At 46.5% G+C, this 16546-nt stretch overlaps 1 protein-coding gene across 1 annotated transcript; it reads right to left on the reverse strand.

Moving 5' to 3' along the window:
* Window positions 1–4707: 4707 nt before the first annotated feature.
* On the reverse strand, window positions 4708–14761 carry NUFIP1 (nuclear fragile X mental retardation protein interacting protein 1; the record flags this gene model as incomplete). Its single annotated transcript, XM_008936997.1, has 5 exons — window positions 4708–5025; window positions 6999–7222; window positions 8948–9076; window positions 11154–11416; window positions 14669–14761. Coding segments are annotated over 5 exons (1027 nt in total), but the record flags the coding sequence as incomplete, so codon positions are not given.
* Window positions 14762–16546: the final 1785 nt, after the last annotated feature.

Below are 16546 nucleotides of genomic sequence, written 5' to 3' on the forward strand. Positions count from 1 at the left end.
AGGATTTCAGGAGGATGATCAGGAGGGGAACATCCCAAGGATGCAGACCTCTGCCTCCTGGGTCTCCCTGCCCAGGGATACTCCAAGCATCCCATGGTCTTTCTCCAACATCCTCTGGCTTCTTTGTATTGTTGGAATTTCCTCTTGCAGAGGTCCAGCACCCCAGGGGAGAGCTGCAGCCCCTCAGCAAAGCACCCTAGCTCTGGCTTTGCCAAGAGAGGAGCACTTGGGGCCAAGGGGAATGACAGGGAGGCCTCCAGGGCAGCACTCCAAGCACCCCTCTTTTGGGAGCCTGGGGATGGGGGTCACCTCCTCCCACACTGAGGGGATGTGCTGTGGCTTCCTCTTTTCTGTTAAAATGGAAACCAAATGCTTTAGTCCCAAGTGAAAAGGAAGGTTTCACCCATCTAAAAACATCCCCAAAATGTTATGCTCTGGTCAGACATTAGAACAAAGTCTCCTCAGGAATTATCATACACCAGAATAATTTGGGGTGTTTCAGGGCATCTCTGGAACTGGAAAAAAACCCCCACTGGTCACAGGAGCAGCTGATCAGCACAGATATTGGTGGGTGGCAATTGTCCTCCAGGCTCCTCAAAGCCAAGGTTGTGCTCCCACTCCTCAGGCAGATCACCCCGTGTCCAGAGAGTGAAGTGGGGAGACCAGGAAGCAGGTTGGACAACTCAGTACCTGCCTGGCTGGGAGGAAGAGGAAACAATTCTGGTGTTTTCCAACTCTATATTGCATTTGTTCCAATGTCTTGTCTCTTTTTCCACGACAAGGACCCAGATCAGTGTCTTTGGGAGGCTGTTAACCTGAAAGAAAGTGTTCAGCTGGAATCTGGGCTGGATTTTCCCTCACCCAGCTGCTGCTGTGAGCACTCAGGGGTTCAGTGCAGCAGATATTCTTTGATCCAAGCTTTATTTCACTGAGCTGATACTGCTTTTCTACAAAAGTCTGTGCCCACAGAGTCTGTATAGCTTCCTTTACATACACAATAATGAAAAGATGGAAAAATGAGCCTGTGCCAAGAAAGGCATCTTAGCAAACCAGAGCTGCTGCCTGGAGGGTGTATTTAGAAATCAGAGGACGATTTAGGGAAGGAGGCACACAACAGGAGCCAGAAGTGTAACAAAAACTAAGGAGAGTGGGAGTTTCTTTAGGCACTGAGCACCCCCAGGCAGCACCCGTGAGTGCTCAGGCTGACACGACTCTGTCCCCTCCCCAGGGAGCAGCAAAACCCAACCCTCAGGCAGCAGTTTCCATTCACCCATCCCCAGCTGCACTGCAAGAAGAGACAGACTGGTGCAAGGGGCTGAAGTCCAAGGCAGACACCAGGAAAGTGTGGCCACGGGGTCACATCTGTGGCCACAGACCCTCAGTTTGGATCCTGGTGGCTTCTTTATAATCAGCCTGTCAGCTTTGTGGGCACAGCCTGCAGGGTTTGCCCACCCCATCATTTTAGGAGGGGCAGAGGGTCCAAAGCAGTTGTCTTGGTACCAAGAAGTCATCCTGAGCCACACCACACCCACTGCAGCTGGTGAGGCTGGCAGGCACCTCTGGAGATGATCCAACCCAACTTCTCCCTCACACCAGGGTGCTTGGGGCTGCAGCCCATCAAATTCTTGATATATTCAAGGATGGAGATGCTACAACCTCTCTGGGCAACCTGTGCCAGCGTTTGACCCCCTCCTCACAGTAAAAAGGTTTCTTCCTGTGTTGAGAAGAAATTTCCTGCAGCTTGGTTAGTGTCCCTGGGCACCACTGAGCTCAGTCATCTTTACTCCCCCCATCAGGTATCTACCCACATGGGGAAGATCCTCCTGAGCCTTCTCTCCTCCAGGTTCAGCCTCTCCCCATCACCAAAGATCCACTCCCTTCCTCCTCTTCATGGCCCTGCCCTGACTTGCTCTGGTACACTCATGTCCAGCACTCCAGCTGCACCTCACCCCTGCTGGGCAGAGAGCAAGGACCATCTCCCTCAGCCTTCTGGGGACCAACCACAACCCCTTGAGCCTGGAACTTCAGCCAGTCTTCAATCCACCTCACCCTCCACTTTCCTAGCCCATACTTCAGCAATGAGATTTCACAGGGGATGGTATCAAAGGTGTTGCTGAAGCTACAAAAACATCACTGCTTGCTTGGGGTTTGAGGGGAGGCCAATCTCATTGTAGACCATCCAGCTGATGAAGCATTTCTCCTTCATAAATCCATGCTGACTAAACCCAGACACCTTCTTGTCCTCAGCATCTCTGGAAATGGTTTCTAGGAGCCTCTTCTACCTCCCTCCCTGGCATCAAGGTGAAGCTGATGAGCCTGTAGGTCCCCAGATCCTCCTGAAGTGCTATTTGCTTTCCTTCCAGTCCTCAGGAACCTTCTCCAATTGACTTGTGCTTTCAAAGAGTGGCCTCACAACAGCATCAGTCCCCAGCATGCCAGATTGTCACATCTAGATAGCTTGGGGAAACCACAACATTCCAGCCCAGACTTCTGCCTTTGACTAATCCACTGCCCAAAGGGTTTGTATTTGGTTCAAGATTAGCAGCACCATCACCAAGAAGTGGAGTCTCATCTTTATTTTCCTCTCTCAACTGTTCTAACTTAGTAGATGAGAGGGATTTAAACAAAAAAAAAAACCCACCAAAGCCCAAGGATAATGAATTTAGACACCCACAATTACATTTTCAGCAGCTAAGTTATAAAAGAAGAAAGATGAAAATAAAATTTCACAAGTGTGAAGGTTGTCACTGGAGTATTTTTATCTCAAGTGAGTCACAAAGTCTGCATGCCTGCAGCAAGTCCTGAGGTAAAACTCCTGATTTCTGCCATGCTGGCCTCACACTCATCTCCCCCAAAGGAATAAAACCTCTTCCTCTCTGCACAGAGATTTTAAAAACTTTCTCCAGACAAAGCTTTTGGTTTTGTGTGAAAGTTTAATATTCTCAAGTCCATAATGACCACAGTATAAAGATTCAGCCCTAAGTTCTTGTTGTTTTTTTTTTCCCTAAACAGAGTGTGCAGTCAAAGTTCTGCCACCAGCTCAGAAGAGCCAGAGGCATGTTCAGGGCTGATTAAAGTGCAATTCATTAGCAATCCTAAGCCATCCACCTCTTTTCCTGTAGGTATTTCCATCATAGGAGTGTAGAGCTGTAAGCAAGTCACTGAGTTTGAGCTGGTTTGTGGGACCATCATGGGGAGGGTGAATCCTCTGCCTTTGAAACAGAAATGTTTATGATCACAGCTCCTGCTCTGCACACACATTAAGACAAGACAACTTTCACAAGGGTGTTGGTATTTATAGCATCCATAAATCCAGGCAGTGCACTGCAAACACAATATCCAGTTGTAGCTTTAAATAGCAGAGCAGGGGAATGGAATTTTCAGCTATTTCTTGTTTTCTGAGAGCCACAGATGAGATGTATGGCACACGTTAAGGAAGCAGAGGAAAGAAAACAGCTATGAGGCAACAAATCTCCTCTGTGAGTCTCCCTGTTTCAGATGGAATAAGGCTAACCCTCTACCAAAGCACAAAAATCAGTCCCTGAGATTTCACTCCAACACTTAGCCAGGACTAAAAGACAAAGAGCAGATGGTGGAAGGTTTTGACAGATTATTTTTCCAGCAGGTTTTCAGTGGCAAACTAACACCTGCCCTTGACAGGGATTTTGACAAACAAATACACAATGGAATCAAGAGATTAACTTGCCTCTAAACCTTGGCTGATGCTTTTTTTAGTGCTCACAACACCAGATGTACACACAATCTATGAGGAAAAAATAAATCACTGAACACTGCAGGAGCATTGTGACAATGCACCAAGAGATTCTTCCAGAAGGCCAAGTAATAAACTACCAATAAATATTATGAAAACCAGCAACTCTGGGTAAGCTTTCTAAACTTTGATAATTTCTTAGTATTAAGAGTTTGCTTCAATAGTTAAGATTTTCAGCCAAATATTAGAACAGCAGTTAAGGCTTACAACTTAATATTGGGTTCCTGAGGTCAACCAGCTGCCCAGCACTGATGCAAGCAGTTAACAGCTACTGTATTTTTTATTGATTGATTTTTGGAAGGCTTCTTGCATCAGTCTGCACCCTCATTTCCATTTCTCTGCTTCATTAACAAGTTAATTCAGAGTGAGGATGACTCCTGGTGCAAGCAGGAACAACGTGGCTTTTAGAGCTAGGTCAGCCACACCCTCCACTCCATTTTATACTGGATATATTGCATTTTGATTGATATATTGGATATATGATATCAATAACAGCTGGAGGAATTAAAAAAGTGCATTGAATTGCCATTTCAGGAGTATACTGAAATTCTTCTGGACATGTGGGGACTCACAGACACACCAGCCCATGATTCCACAGGAGGAAGATCCATTCTACACCACCACCACTTGGCTCTGCTGACAGACTGACACACATTTCACAAGGAGGGAAAAATTCAGAGCTCTGGAGCTGGAAAGTGGAGCTCTGCACCTACTCTAGGGTAAGTCAAACCCTGTGCCACTGCTGCCTTTCTGCCACGAGGCAAGGAAATGACTCAAGGTGGATGCTCTTCTCCCAAGGAGCTGGCCACCGTGGGCAGAAGTGGTTTGAACAGCTCTCAGGAGGTACTTTGACCATTATTTTGTTGCACTGGCATCTTTCAAAAAGTCAGATGAGCCTCTGCCTGTCTGTTCACAGCAGAGATCCTCTACAGGGCTCATTCACACCCAACTGGTGGGGTTTCCCACGTGTCTTCATCTGCCAAGTGAACCATCTGTGGCGTCTGATCCACGGGTGGCTCCTCACCCTGGGCTATTAATAGTGCATCTCCTCCTCCTCCTCCTCCTGCCAGCTGAAGGTCAGAGCTAGAAGAACAGTTGGATTCCCCAGGTTTGTCCACCAAGGGTTGTGCTGTAGCTGTGGAGGAGGGGTCAGTCTCTGTTTTAGAAGCAAGCCCAAAGAGGTTGTTCTGGATGAGGTACCGAACACACTGCAGAACCACGTTCCTCTCATGTCTGATGTCCTGGGCCAGCAGCTGCAGGGAAAGAAGAGAGGGTGATGAGCCACATTTCCCTCCATCCCCCTGCAGCTCTCACACACTCTGACTGCTGGTGCTTTGGCAGAGCCAGCCAGTGAGCAGGTTTGGCAGCACCACCACCACCCAGCCTGCTGGGCAGGGTGACCAGGGGGGACCTTGCTGTGCCCTCCCTGATCCCTCAATCTCACATTGATCAGACCCTTCATCACTTCAACTCACCAGCCAGGAGAACATGAACCTGGCAATTAGCAGGGGCATGTTCTGGGATGTTTGTGGTATTTGTTTTTAGAGCATGTGTGTCAAAAACTGAATGGGGTCAGCAAAAAGTCTGACATAACAAAGAGGTGGGACCTGGCATCCAGAGAGGAGGCAGCAGGGATGGAGCTGCCCTTTGGGCAACTGCTCAACTCCCAAATGGCCAAATAAAGGCCCAGAGGGGATGCACCATCACCCCCCCCAACTCTGTGATGGATTTTTTAACACAGGGGTGGGTAGCAGTGGAGTGAAGCTCTTGATCTTGCCAGCACACAGAATGGCTGAACACCCATTGCTGCCTGTGGCTACAATTCACATTTTAGCAGCACCCAACCTCACTGCCAAGTGGCTGCCAACAGCCCTCTGCAGCTCTTCCCCTACAAACCCTTTTGGGGTTTTTTTAAAGCATCATTTCACTGATATAATATCCTTCCTTATTCATTCTAATTCTCACTTTTTTGGACAAATTCTTAGCAGGACTTTTTTTTCCCCTACCTGCAAATCTCAGGCACTCCTCTGGGATTCACAGCCACAGTCCCCACCCTTTAACAGCAGTTCTGAGCAACATTAAAAGGCCAAAAAAACCCCACCAAAATAGAATTCTTTAAAATACACTACACTGGCAAGCTACAATTCAGGTCTCCAATGTTCTGCCAGCTTCTCTCAGCATGTGGGACTTCAAGTGACTTTTTTTTTTCCAGAGCCCTCACTGCTTTGATCACCAACAACTTTGAAGAGCAAGAGATAAAGACAACTGCATGCTCAGGGAGCTACACAAAGGGCAAACACTTCCTTTTCAGTCACCAGGAGCTCCAAATCTTGGCAGCAAGGGTAACAAGTGCTAAAAGGACAACCAAGGGATGGGCCTTATCAGGTATCTCCTGCCTAAACATCCTGTGCTGTTGCAGTGCCCTGATGTCCCTGGCACCCTGTTTTCTCCTCTGTTCTGCCCACAGCAGGTTTTCCCCTGCTGAGGGAGCTTTATGCTGGCTATTGATAGAATCACAAGGGTAGCCCACCTACCTGATGCTGCTTTTGAGTAGTGAAGGTAATAAAAGCTTCAGAGTTTTGTTTAAACACCACCAAGCTTCCAAATAGGATGCTCTGCACTGGTACTGAGAACAGAGTTGTAACACCTTGGACTCAGCCCTGCAAACCTCTTCCAATTCTGAGGTACCAACTTGTTCCTCAAGGTACCAGTGCTGTCCCTTCAGCACTGAAACCACCTCAGACTGATCTAAATGTGCCTGCAGAGAAGAATCCTCTGCCTGTGCAGGTTGCAGCTCAACAGCACCCTACAGTTTAAGTCACCAACACCCTTCTCAATAAGATTTCTCTGCATCTGACTAAACCATGTGCTCCTCAGACTGAGGGAGGCAGCTGAAGAGCAAAGCCAGGAACACAGGGAACAGGAGCAGAATAAGGCTGATGGGTAAATCACAACCAAAACCTACTGGGTACCTCCACAGTGAAGGAGGAATAGAAGTTTTGGCCTTTATGCCACTCATTTAAGGCACATGATGAAGCTGCCACCTCTTGCTCACCAAAGTCGGTCACCACCTGAATGCACACCAGGGTGTTTCTAAGCAGCTGCACCTTCCCCACGTGAAACCAGACAGCACCTCTGCTAACAGCCTGACTCCCCAGAGGGAGAGCTGCTCACAGGGAGCACTGCTCCTCTACAGGAGGCACTCTTTGGGCACTGAGCCCATTACCATTTCCAGCAGAGTCGGCCGGCGCCTCGGCAGCGTCTTCCTGCCCCAGCCCCCAGCCCCTCTGCGGGGACGTGGGTTGGGCTTGGAGCTCCTCAACCTCCTGCCTGCACCTTTGGGCTCCTTCTGATCCAGGTTTGGGCTCTGAGGAAGGCAGGTGGTTGGAGGAGTACTTCTGAGAGCAGGCTGGTTTTCCTCAGCTTTCGTCGCAGCCTTGACAGGGATTTCTTAAAGAAAAAGAACACACTTTCATCTCAGACTTAAAAGCCTCTTTAAGGTGCTTATATCCCCATGCACTGGCAGCTCATTAGTACTATTCTTGCTCATGATGGGAAGATGTTCAAGGGTTTACTTGGAGGAAGGAAGGGTTTGGTTTGGTTTGGGGTTTCTTTTAAAATCCAAAAAAAAAAGTCGTCTCTATAAATATTCACAGAAAGGAAAACAAGATATTGAAATCCTGCAGCACAAAAGGATATCTAGTAAGGAAAAATAGTAAGAAATAGTAAGGAAATAGAGTAAGAAAAAATAGTAGTAAGGGCTGAATGAATTTTCAAACCCTGCTCATGGCAGGGGGGTTGGAACTGGGGGATCCTTGGGGTCCCTTCCAGCCCTGACAGATTCTGATTCTGTTTTAGCAGAGGACTTTAGAGCCCTAATGGCTCAATGGTTGGACTTGATGATCTTGGAGCTCTCTTCCAACCTAAAGGATTCTATGATTCTAACTTTGGGTAGGCCACTGAGGGCAAGTAAGGCACAGCACTACCTGCAAAAGCAAGGAGCAGTTCTATTATCACACACCAATGTGTACACTCAGAGAAGCACCAAATCCAGGTATGAAAGAGTTCAAGTTTTATTGCAACACCCAGCAGCCTTCTGTGGGAAAAGCCGTTAAGGACATGGAAATCAGTTCACAGGGGAAGCATAACAGCTCTTTCCTGGCACTACCCAAAGAGGAGTTGAGGCAAGACTGAAGACAGGCCATTTTTTCCCCAGATAGGAGAAAAAAGGCTTGGAAAATTCAATGATAAAGACACTTTATGTATCCCCTTCAGCCCAGGATATTCTGCTGAGGAAAGACAAGCAGAGTGTAGGAGAAAACACCCAACAAACCCTCTCAGTCTTTCAGGAAACTCTGAGGCTTTCTAAGGTGTGCTGTAGGGCTGGGGTGAGCTGGGGAAAGCATCAGGTGCAGCACAGGCCAAGGGGATACAGCCACTGTTGTGAACCATCTGCCTGCACAAATGCTGCACTCTGTCCAGGTGCTCTCAGAGACAGGCACCCAGCACCATACTGGGAACAAGTAATGGCCCACCCAGTAGCCCCAGTTAGTGATCAAAACTGGGAGGAGGGAGTAATGGGGGTACAAGAAGAGCAGAATAATGGCACATCCTTTTACTCCTCTCCCAGCCTGCCTTCAAGTATGGCTTACACCAGCACTAGCATGCACTGGCACTGAAAATAAACTGGAAAGGATCTGTACACAGAGCAGCCAAAACACCCCTGGATGGCATCTTATACAGGTACACACAGAAGCTTGTTAAAGCCTAAAAAAACCCAACAAGTAAAAGGCAGCTCTGAGTTACAGCACTGGCACACAGGCCAGAGGTCAGAAGACATCTCCAAAGCCAAGTGTTTAGGAGACACAGCCATTGAGCTGCCATCACTTCACCACCCTCACTCTATGTAAGCCACAACTTCCACGTTGCATTTTCTTCTGCAGCATCTTTGATTTCCCTTAAAAGTTAATCCTCAAGAAATTTTAAGTACGATTCAGGTTCTGATTTGTAAACACACAGGGGCTGGACAAAAATCACCCACAGGAGAGGTGAAGCACCCCACCCTTCCCAAAGAAAAGCAGTTTGTGGTCAGGTTGCACCACTGCCTGCAGCCCACAGCAGCAGAGAGACAGAGCAGGGCAGAGGGGAAGGGCAGAGGACGTGCCCCCCACCCACCTTCGGGCTCGCTGTCGGACGCGCTGCCGTAGTTGGCCAACAAGGAACTCAAGGCAGGGGTGACCTGCTTGGGAACAACAGTCAGCCCCATCTTCCCATCTTCAGCTGATGCTTCATCCTTGTCAGATTCTGCAGGGAGAGAAAAGGCAAGAGGGATTTTTCCACCAGCATTCCAGCAGCTGAATCCCCACCTCATGCCCAAGCCTGATGTTGGGCACCACTGCTCAACCCTGTGGACATAAAACCCCATATTTGCCTTCCCTCTACAAATATTCAGTGGCAAAGTCACCTCACCACTGGTTTACAGTCCTGGAAATGTTTCCTCAACAAGAGTTTGGGCTTTCTGGTTCTTTCTTGTGGAAAGAAGACATGCTCACAAAAAAAAACCACCCCAAAACACCACACATAACAAAACACCTGAGGAGCAATGCTTCAGAGAACACACACCCATGGAGAGCATCAAAAGGAAATTAGATAATACAGCAAAAACCAAACAGAATTAAAGAAAAAAATGTTGAGACTTGAAGGAATTCACTGCCACAAGGAAATCCATTTATTTTCATGTCCTAAATATCTGAAGATTCTGCTGTTGTTTTCAAACCCACACAAAGGGCTGTTTAATAGCATTTAAAGAAAGAATTTGATTGTTCAAGTACTTTATTCTTTAAAAAGCTTTTCTTCTTTTACAGGTGAGTTTAGAAACCTGAGCCAGTGCATCTTTAGACTCCTGCACAGGATTTATGGCAGAATGTGTAACATGGAACTCAGGCTTCAAGGCAGCACTTCCAAAACCCTGACTAGCAAGCAAAACTTTCAGCATCTACACTTAAAACAACTCAGATGCTCTTTTTTGTCCTCTCCTTCCTCAAGTTCCTACAGCATCACTTCCCTGAGGCTCAAATCACTTTCCCATTGCTGCCTCTCCCAGCTAAGTGTTCTGGATAAAAAAAAAAGCATTCCTGATCAGGAGATTACAAGTAAAATAAAATTATTAGGGCAAATTACCTGCTAAAACAAAGATAAAATTGATGTGCTCCATTTAATGCCCTGAAATCCTCTTTAGCTTGTTAGCTCAATATTGATTTAGAGCTAGGAATGTATTTCAAAAGATACAAACCTAAGATAAATAAGCATCCAGTGTGGTTATTTTTCAAACCTAAGACACACACATATATCCTGATTCCCAACATCTTCTCCTCTTCAGATTAAGCATTTTTTGACAAGAATAAGATTTAATGCTTCCTAATTCTCACAGAAAAATCAGAAAGACACAGTAGCCTGCTAAGATTTTCCCTGTGTGAATGCTGGTAGAATCTTAAATATTCTTGGGTCTGCCTTTCCAAACAGGAATTTTTCTTCCTTTTCAATGACTTTTGTATTTCAGCTTCTTTCCAAACTGTATCTCAGCCAAGTCTAATGGTTTTAGCTCCTCCTACCAACACGTGCTGAATGAACTCAGTCAGACACATGTATCTCAAAGACCTCCAGACTACTGAGATAGTTTCCCCCATCACAGGCCAAGCCTATTACAACAGAAGCTCCCTGAAATGCCAGATTTACCCCATTTCCTCCAGACAGAGCATTCACCCCACTCTGACAATAACCACAGTGGGAATTTTCTCAGAAGACCACGTCCTGAACCAGGATCTCTCCCTACAGAAGCTTCAGTTTAAAAGGCAGCTCCAGAGTGCAGGATTTGGGCACAGGGATGTTGGGCTATTCCCAAGCTGATGCCCCTGTTGCCACAACACAGCAAATTTTTTGTTAGCAAAAAGAAGGTATGAAAACAGGCTCCCCCATACTCTTCTTCAAGAATCCTGCAAAGCCTTGTGTTAATGGATCCATCTTCTGCCTACAGAGAGAGCTCTCCTATTTTAAATGATTGAAAGGGGGCTAACTGCTCAAGGGCAGGGGGCTAACTGCTCAAGGGCAGGGGGCTAACTGCTCAAGGGCAGGGGGCTAACTGCACAAGGGCAGGGGGCTCACTGCACAAGGGCAGGGGGCTAACTGCTCAAGGGCAGGGGGCTAACTGCACAAGGGCAGGGGGCTAACTGCACAAGGGCAGGGGGCTAACTGCACAAGGGCAGAGTTTACATGTTTCTGGAAGTCTCCAGCTCTCCCCAGAAGTCAGCAGTTCCACTAAAGGTTGGTGATCACTTCAGCAGCATTACCTAGAACAAAAGCTCTCTGAGCTCCCTCATCTTACCAACATCACCATTTGCCAGGAGGCTCAGAGGGTCCACGTCCTTCACATCTGGCTGAGCTGCCTGAGCATGTTCTTTCTCAGGGTCCTTCTCCCACGGGCTGTTTTCTGGTCCACTGGCCTCATTTTGAGTTGTAGGTACATTCTGATCACCACCATTCTCACTGAACTTCTTCCACAGTGGGTGCCTCTGTCTTCTCCTCTGTCTTCCTTGCTGCCAAGGCCTCCCTTCATTCCCTGAAGGTTTCCACATCCCCTTCATTTTGCTGGAGAACAGAAACACAAAGCTCAGGCAAACGACAAGAGTAAAATCATTGGATGGAACCAGACAGCTCAGACCCAAATTTAAGGTTCAGCAACACAGCCTGATGTCAGGACTTACTCCAGCTCAGCTAATAGGTGGTGACAGAGCAGACAGGCACTCACAGCTCACTAGCAGGACAACGTGACAAAGCTGGAACCTGAATGAAGAGTTTTAAGTTCATGATTTATCTTTTCACAAGGCAGAGGGTACATGGGCTAAGTTCCTCAGGGTGAGGATGGGGTTTTCATGTCACGTCATGAAGTCCACAAATATTCCCTTCATTAATTAAGTTAAGCTTAAACTCTTGTGAAAGTCTATAGATAGAAAAATGGGTGTGATTTAGAAGAGCAAATACAGAAGGGACAACCTACACTTCCCCAAAAATACCTGTTTTCACACAATCTAATTCCACTATTTAAAGGGTGGCTACAAAGAAGATGGACACTCAATTTTTACAAGGAGTCCCATGGGGAAGATGAGGGGAATGGGTCCAAGTTACTCCTGGGGAGATTCTGTTTAGACACAAGAGAGAAATTGTTTACAACAAGGACAATCAGCCATTTGAATGATGTCTCCAGAGAAGTGGTGAAACCCCCAACATTGGACACTTTTAAGATTCAAATCTTAAAATTTGAAGAGATTGCTGCCTCCTTTTATCTAGACCATGCTTTTCCCAAGAAAGGCTGCACCAGATGCTCCTTGAGGTCCCTTCCAACCTGATATTCTAAGATTCATTCAGCAAAATAAGACTGCAGCTAAACACTACGACCACAAAAGACACAAGATCTGCTGTTCTGAATGAGCCCCAGGAAGAGTGCAGCTCAGGACTCCCTCCCTCAGCCTCACCCACAGAATGGCAGAGCTCCCAGTCAGCCTTGGAGTCAATGCCATACATGAGCAAGAACTTCTTCCTGAAACTCATCCCTGGCTCTAGAGTCCTGCACCTTCAAGCAGAGCCTCATGGGTGTATTGCTCACCAAGGAACCAGGTTAGAAGCCACTGGAAGATGTGAGGAAAGAAAGCAGAGACTAAAAGCAGGGCAAATGGTCACCTTCCTCCTCACCTCTTTCCCAGGGTGTATCACTGAGACCCTCCCTGACTAGAGATGCTCCCTAGACACTGACAGTTCTGACTCTCCAGCCCTGGGGTGCTGTGTGAAATGTCTGGCACCCCTGAAATCTTGCTTGGGCAGAAACATTCCCATCACCAGCATACCTCTTTCCTATCTTTCCAGCCTAACAAGTCCTTGAGAGCAGAACAGGGACTGCCATAACATCTGAAATGGCTTTATATCACAACAACCCACATTAAATTCTCCATTTTATGACAGTGTTTAATACCAATTGCTCAGCCCCAATAGCATCATCCAGTGGCTCAAGAGGCAAGCCACCACTTTCCTGTGGATCAGCCTCTCATCCACAACAAGAAGTTAATATTAGCCCCCATAATTCAACTCCATCTAACCAGAGAGCTGCATTTCTGAATTTGTACCCCCAGGCTCTAAATTCAGGATGTGGTTGTAAAACCTAGAAGATAATTGAGCAAATATAGGCTCGAATTAGAGGTGTTGTCCTTGATCAAGGGTTAAACAGAACATTCTGGGGCCTCAAACACCTGGAAAGAAACCCCAAGGTCACAAACACATCCCCACAAACGTCACCCTGGCATCTGCCTTCCCCTTGTGAAAGATATTTTACTCTTCACTTTCTGTTCAGAGGGGCTGAAGAGCCACTAATCAGCTGTTGCACGACACCAGCCAGGCCCCTGAAGTGGTCCCTCCACCTCTCTAATCTCACACGCCAGGATGCTGAGAATGAGCTGCTGTAAAACACTCCAGAGAACCACAAATGGGAAGCCCTGGAGAAGTGTTCAGTATCTAATCCTTCCTCAATCTCCCTGAGCTATTTGCTCAAACAGTGCAGCTTGCAGAGAACAAGCTGTATTCTATTTTTGCCCCACGCATCAGTAAATTTGCCAGATAAGCACCAATTCCAGAATCTTTCCTGTTGATACACACAGCAGAAATGACAAATTTTTGGACAGTTCATCAAGTCTACAGTGCTAGCAGCTCAGGGAGGGGATAGGAGAAACAAGGGATTTCTAACATCAACCACAGCTCAAGGGAAAGCAAACAACCTACAACTTTCAGGGTTTTTTTTCCCCAAACAGTTTTCCAGATACAAAGTTCCTACCAAATGTAACAGGGTGGAACTGCTGATGGACATTTGGGTCCTACATAATGCCTCCAAATAAACCTGTAGACACCCAACAGTTTGTTACTGTGACAAGCAAAACTCATCTTCACTCCCAGGACTCTCCAAACACAGCATTACACGTTTGCAGGTTTAGTCCCAGTGCCCAGGCTTGGTTCCTTGGGTCTAAAGCACTTCTGCAACTTGAGATCCTTTGAAGGAAGTTTTACTTCAGCCTTCTGTGAACCTTTCCTTGCAAAGCCATGAGGGGCAACTGGTTGGAGGGGGTGGGTAAGTGTTGGGTCCTTCTGAAGGAAGGTAACTTACACTGTCACCATGTAAGAAATCACACTAGCCTGACACAAACCCTACTCTGCTCTGGTTCAACTGATGGACCCTGGGGGAACTTTCAGTTTGATGTCATCCCCTTTAAAAAGAAACAAAACCAAAACTCAAACCCAACAAGGCAAACTCCAGCTTCACTTCCCTGCAGCAGCAAACAGGATTTAGCAAAAGCCCCTTAAAACTGAGTCTGCTCCTGCCTTCCAGCTCAGTCTAGTTTAAGCCAGTGAAACTCCAGGAGCATAGAATGTTATAACTTTGTTTTTTTTAAGTCTCCCCATAAGCCCTGAGTAGAGTTAATGAATTTAGGTGGCTCAGTGTAACATTGACTGAGGGGAAGAGAAAAGAACAAGGATCACACTGAAAAGTAATTCACAATATCAGGGAGAGAAAAGCAAAGAGTGACCACTAGGATGTGGTTTTCTCAAGCCAGAGTGGAGAATTCAGCAAGAACATTAGATTTCTAACACAATTATTGTTTCATTTAACTCTAGTGGACAACCAAGCCCTGTCAAAAAGAACTTTACAGCTACAGTTGAACAAATGTCCTTCCTCTGTTCAAGGGCAGCTAAATCCTGTGTGCAGGGGAAGCAGCAAGTGCTGGGAGACCACAGTGAGAGTCTTCTCCTGACCTCATCAGGAGGAATAAGAAAGGAACAAGCTTGTTTCAGGGCACTTACCCAAACTGCTGGGTAGTCAGCACTTCTCCCCTTTCCTCCTTCTGCATCTGCATTGCCTTCTTCCTCTCGATGTTTGCCAAGGTGGGGAAATTCCTAGAGGAAAAAGAATCCACCAGCTCTTCAATATTCACCTTGCAGTTTATCACACCAGCATCCTCTGTATTTATTGAGGACCCTCTGTTGATAATCCTAGAGGTCCTTTCCAACCACCCATTCTATCATTCTGCAAAAGCAACTGACTTTTAAAGCCTTTCAGGGAAGCTGGACAGGCTATTTCCTTCTTAAAAAGGCACTGGTGAGGAAAAGAAACTGGAGTGCATTTAAGGTTACATACTCAGATTAAATAAACAAATAGATAAGTCTACCAAATTGGCATGATTACATTTACCAAGCCCCACACAAGCAGCTCAGTTATGCTCATGGACACCCTGCCTGCCCCTGCACAGAACAGCACAATTGAATCCTCCAGTTTTATTTATATGGTGCTTCAGCTGGAGTATCTGAATGATTTTCAGAGCTACAACATTCCTTGAGGAAACCAACCCCTGGAGTTCTTGCAATATATTAAAAAAAGTTTTAAGAACAGCTTCTGGGTGAATTCACAAGATTCCTTTAAGGTAGAAGTTAGGGAAAAGCAACCTGGTTCCTCCTTGAGCAGTATTCAGTGTGGTGCTTGCACTCTAGTTCTCCAAAACTGCCCCTTTTGAATTCCAGCTTGAACTAAAACTGTGAAGTCATGCAGATCAAACCCAATCTACTGTGACAACCCCCTCCCAAACCACCCCTCTCTACTCCATTCCCCACCTCCCTCCCCATCCTTCCCCAGGGATGAAGGCCACGCTGGTTCTGAGGTGCAAAGCCTGCTGCAAATGAGCAGCAAAGCCCCAAAAAAGGCTACACTCATTGCCCTCTAAACAGTATGGAGCTAAATCCCAGGGCTTGGAGGTAAAGATGGTAAATGAGAAACACACGGGCACCCCCAGCAGCTTCTGGAGAAAAATGCAAAGTATAAATATTTGATAAGTCTATTAAAATGGAGTAATGAGGAACTTAAAAGAGCCAGCTCACTATATATAGCTGCCAAAAAGGACACTCAGCTTGCTTTAAATATTTAACCTTAACATTCGTGCTGTAAAATGGGAAAGATGCATGTGGGAAGTGCCACAAGGGAAAAAGATGAGAAGTATTTCCTGGGAGACACACCTCAACACACTGCAGAAGGTGTAGAGGGTTTAAGAGGGTTTGAATGTGAGCTGTCAACATCCATCTCCATTGGTTTTCTCCCAGAAATCCACCAGACAGCTCAAGCAAGCAGAGGGATGTGATGTTTCATCTCCACTCCTTCCTCTCAGCTACATTTATTCACATGAGTAAGGCTCACAGAAGGAAAGAATGCCATAAAATAAGTAGTTATACTCAAAAGCCCCACACTTGTCTTAGAAATAGTCTTTTTTTTTAAAAAGAGCTAAGGGAAGACCCTTCACCCTGGAGCAAAGGGGTCTTCCAAGTGCTCCTGTAGCTGTGCTGATGAAGGACATATTCAGACACACTCTCCCACTTCCACTCCTTCCACCAGCCACCCTAATGGACTCCATGAGGGATTTAGGGTCAATTCCTTGCCAAGACAGATTTCTCCTAAACCACTCTTCCAGTTGACACAGGCAGTAACTAGAGCTAAAGCCAGCTCAAAACCCAGGTCCAAGTATGCTTGCAAAAGCACAGCTGAGGACACCTGCAGTGGCTGCATTTATCTTCTCCAGCTCTCCTTAAACATTAAACAGCACTTAACTTGCTGCCTTTACCTGGGTCAGACAAGGTACCTGTGTTGACAGGGCACATGCAGTGCTTGATTTCATAGAATCACAGAACCCTTTAGGT

Source organism: Merops nubicus, unplaced genomic scaffold (assembly GCF_000691845.1).
Source record: "Merops nubicus isolate BGI_N331 unplaced genomic scaffold, ASM69184v1 scaffold11390, whole genome shotgun sequence".
Taxonomy (NCBI): domain Eukaryota; kingdom Metazoa; phylum Chordata; class Aves; order Coraciiformes; family Meropidae; genus Merops; species Merops nubicus.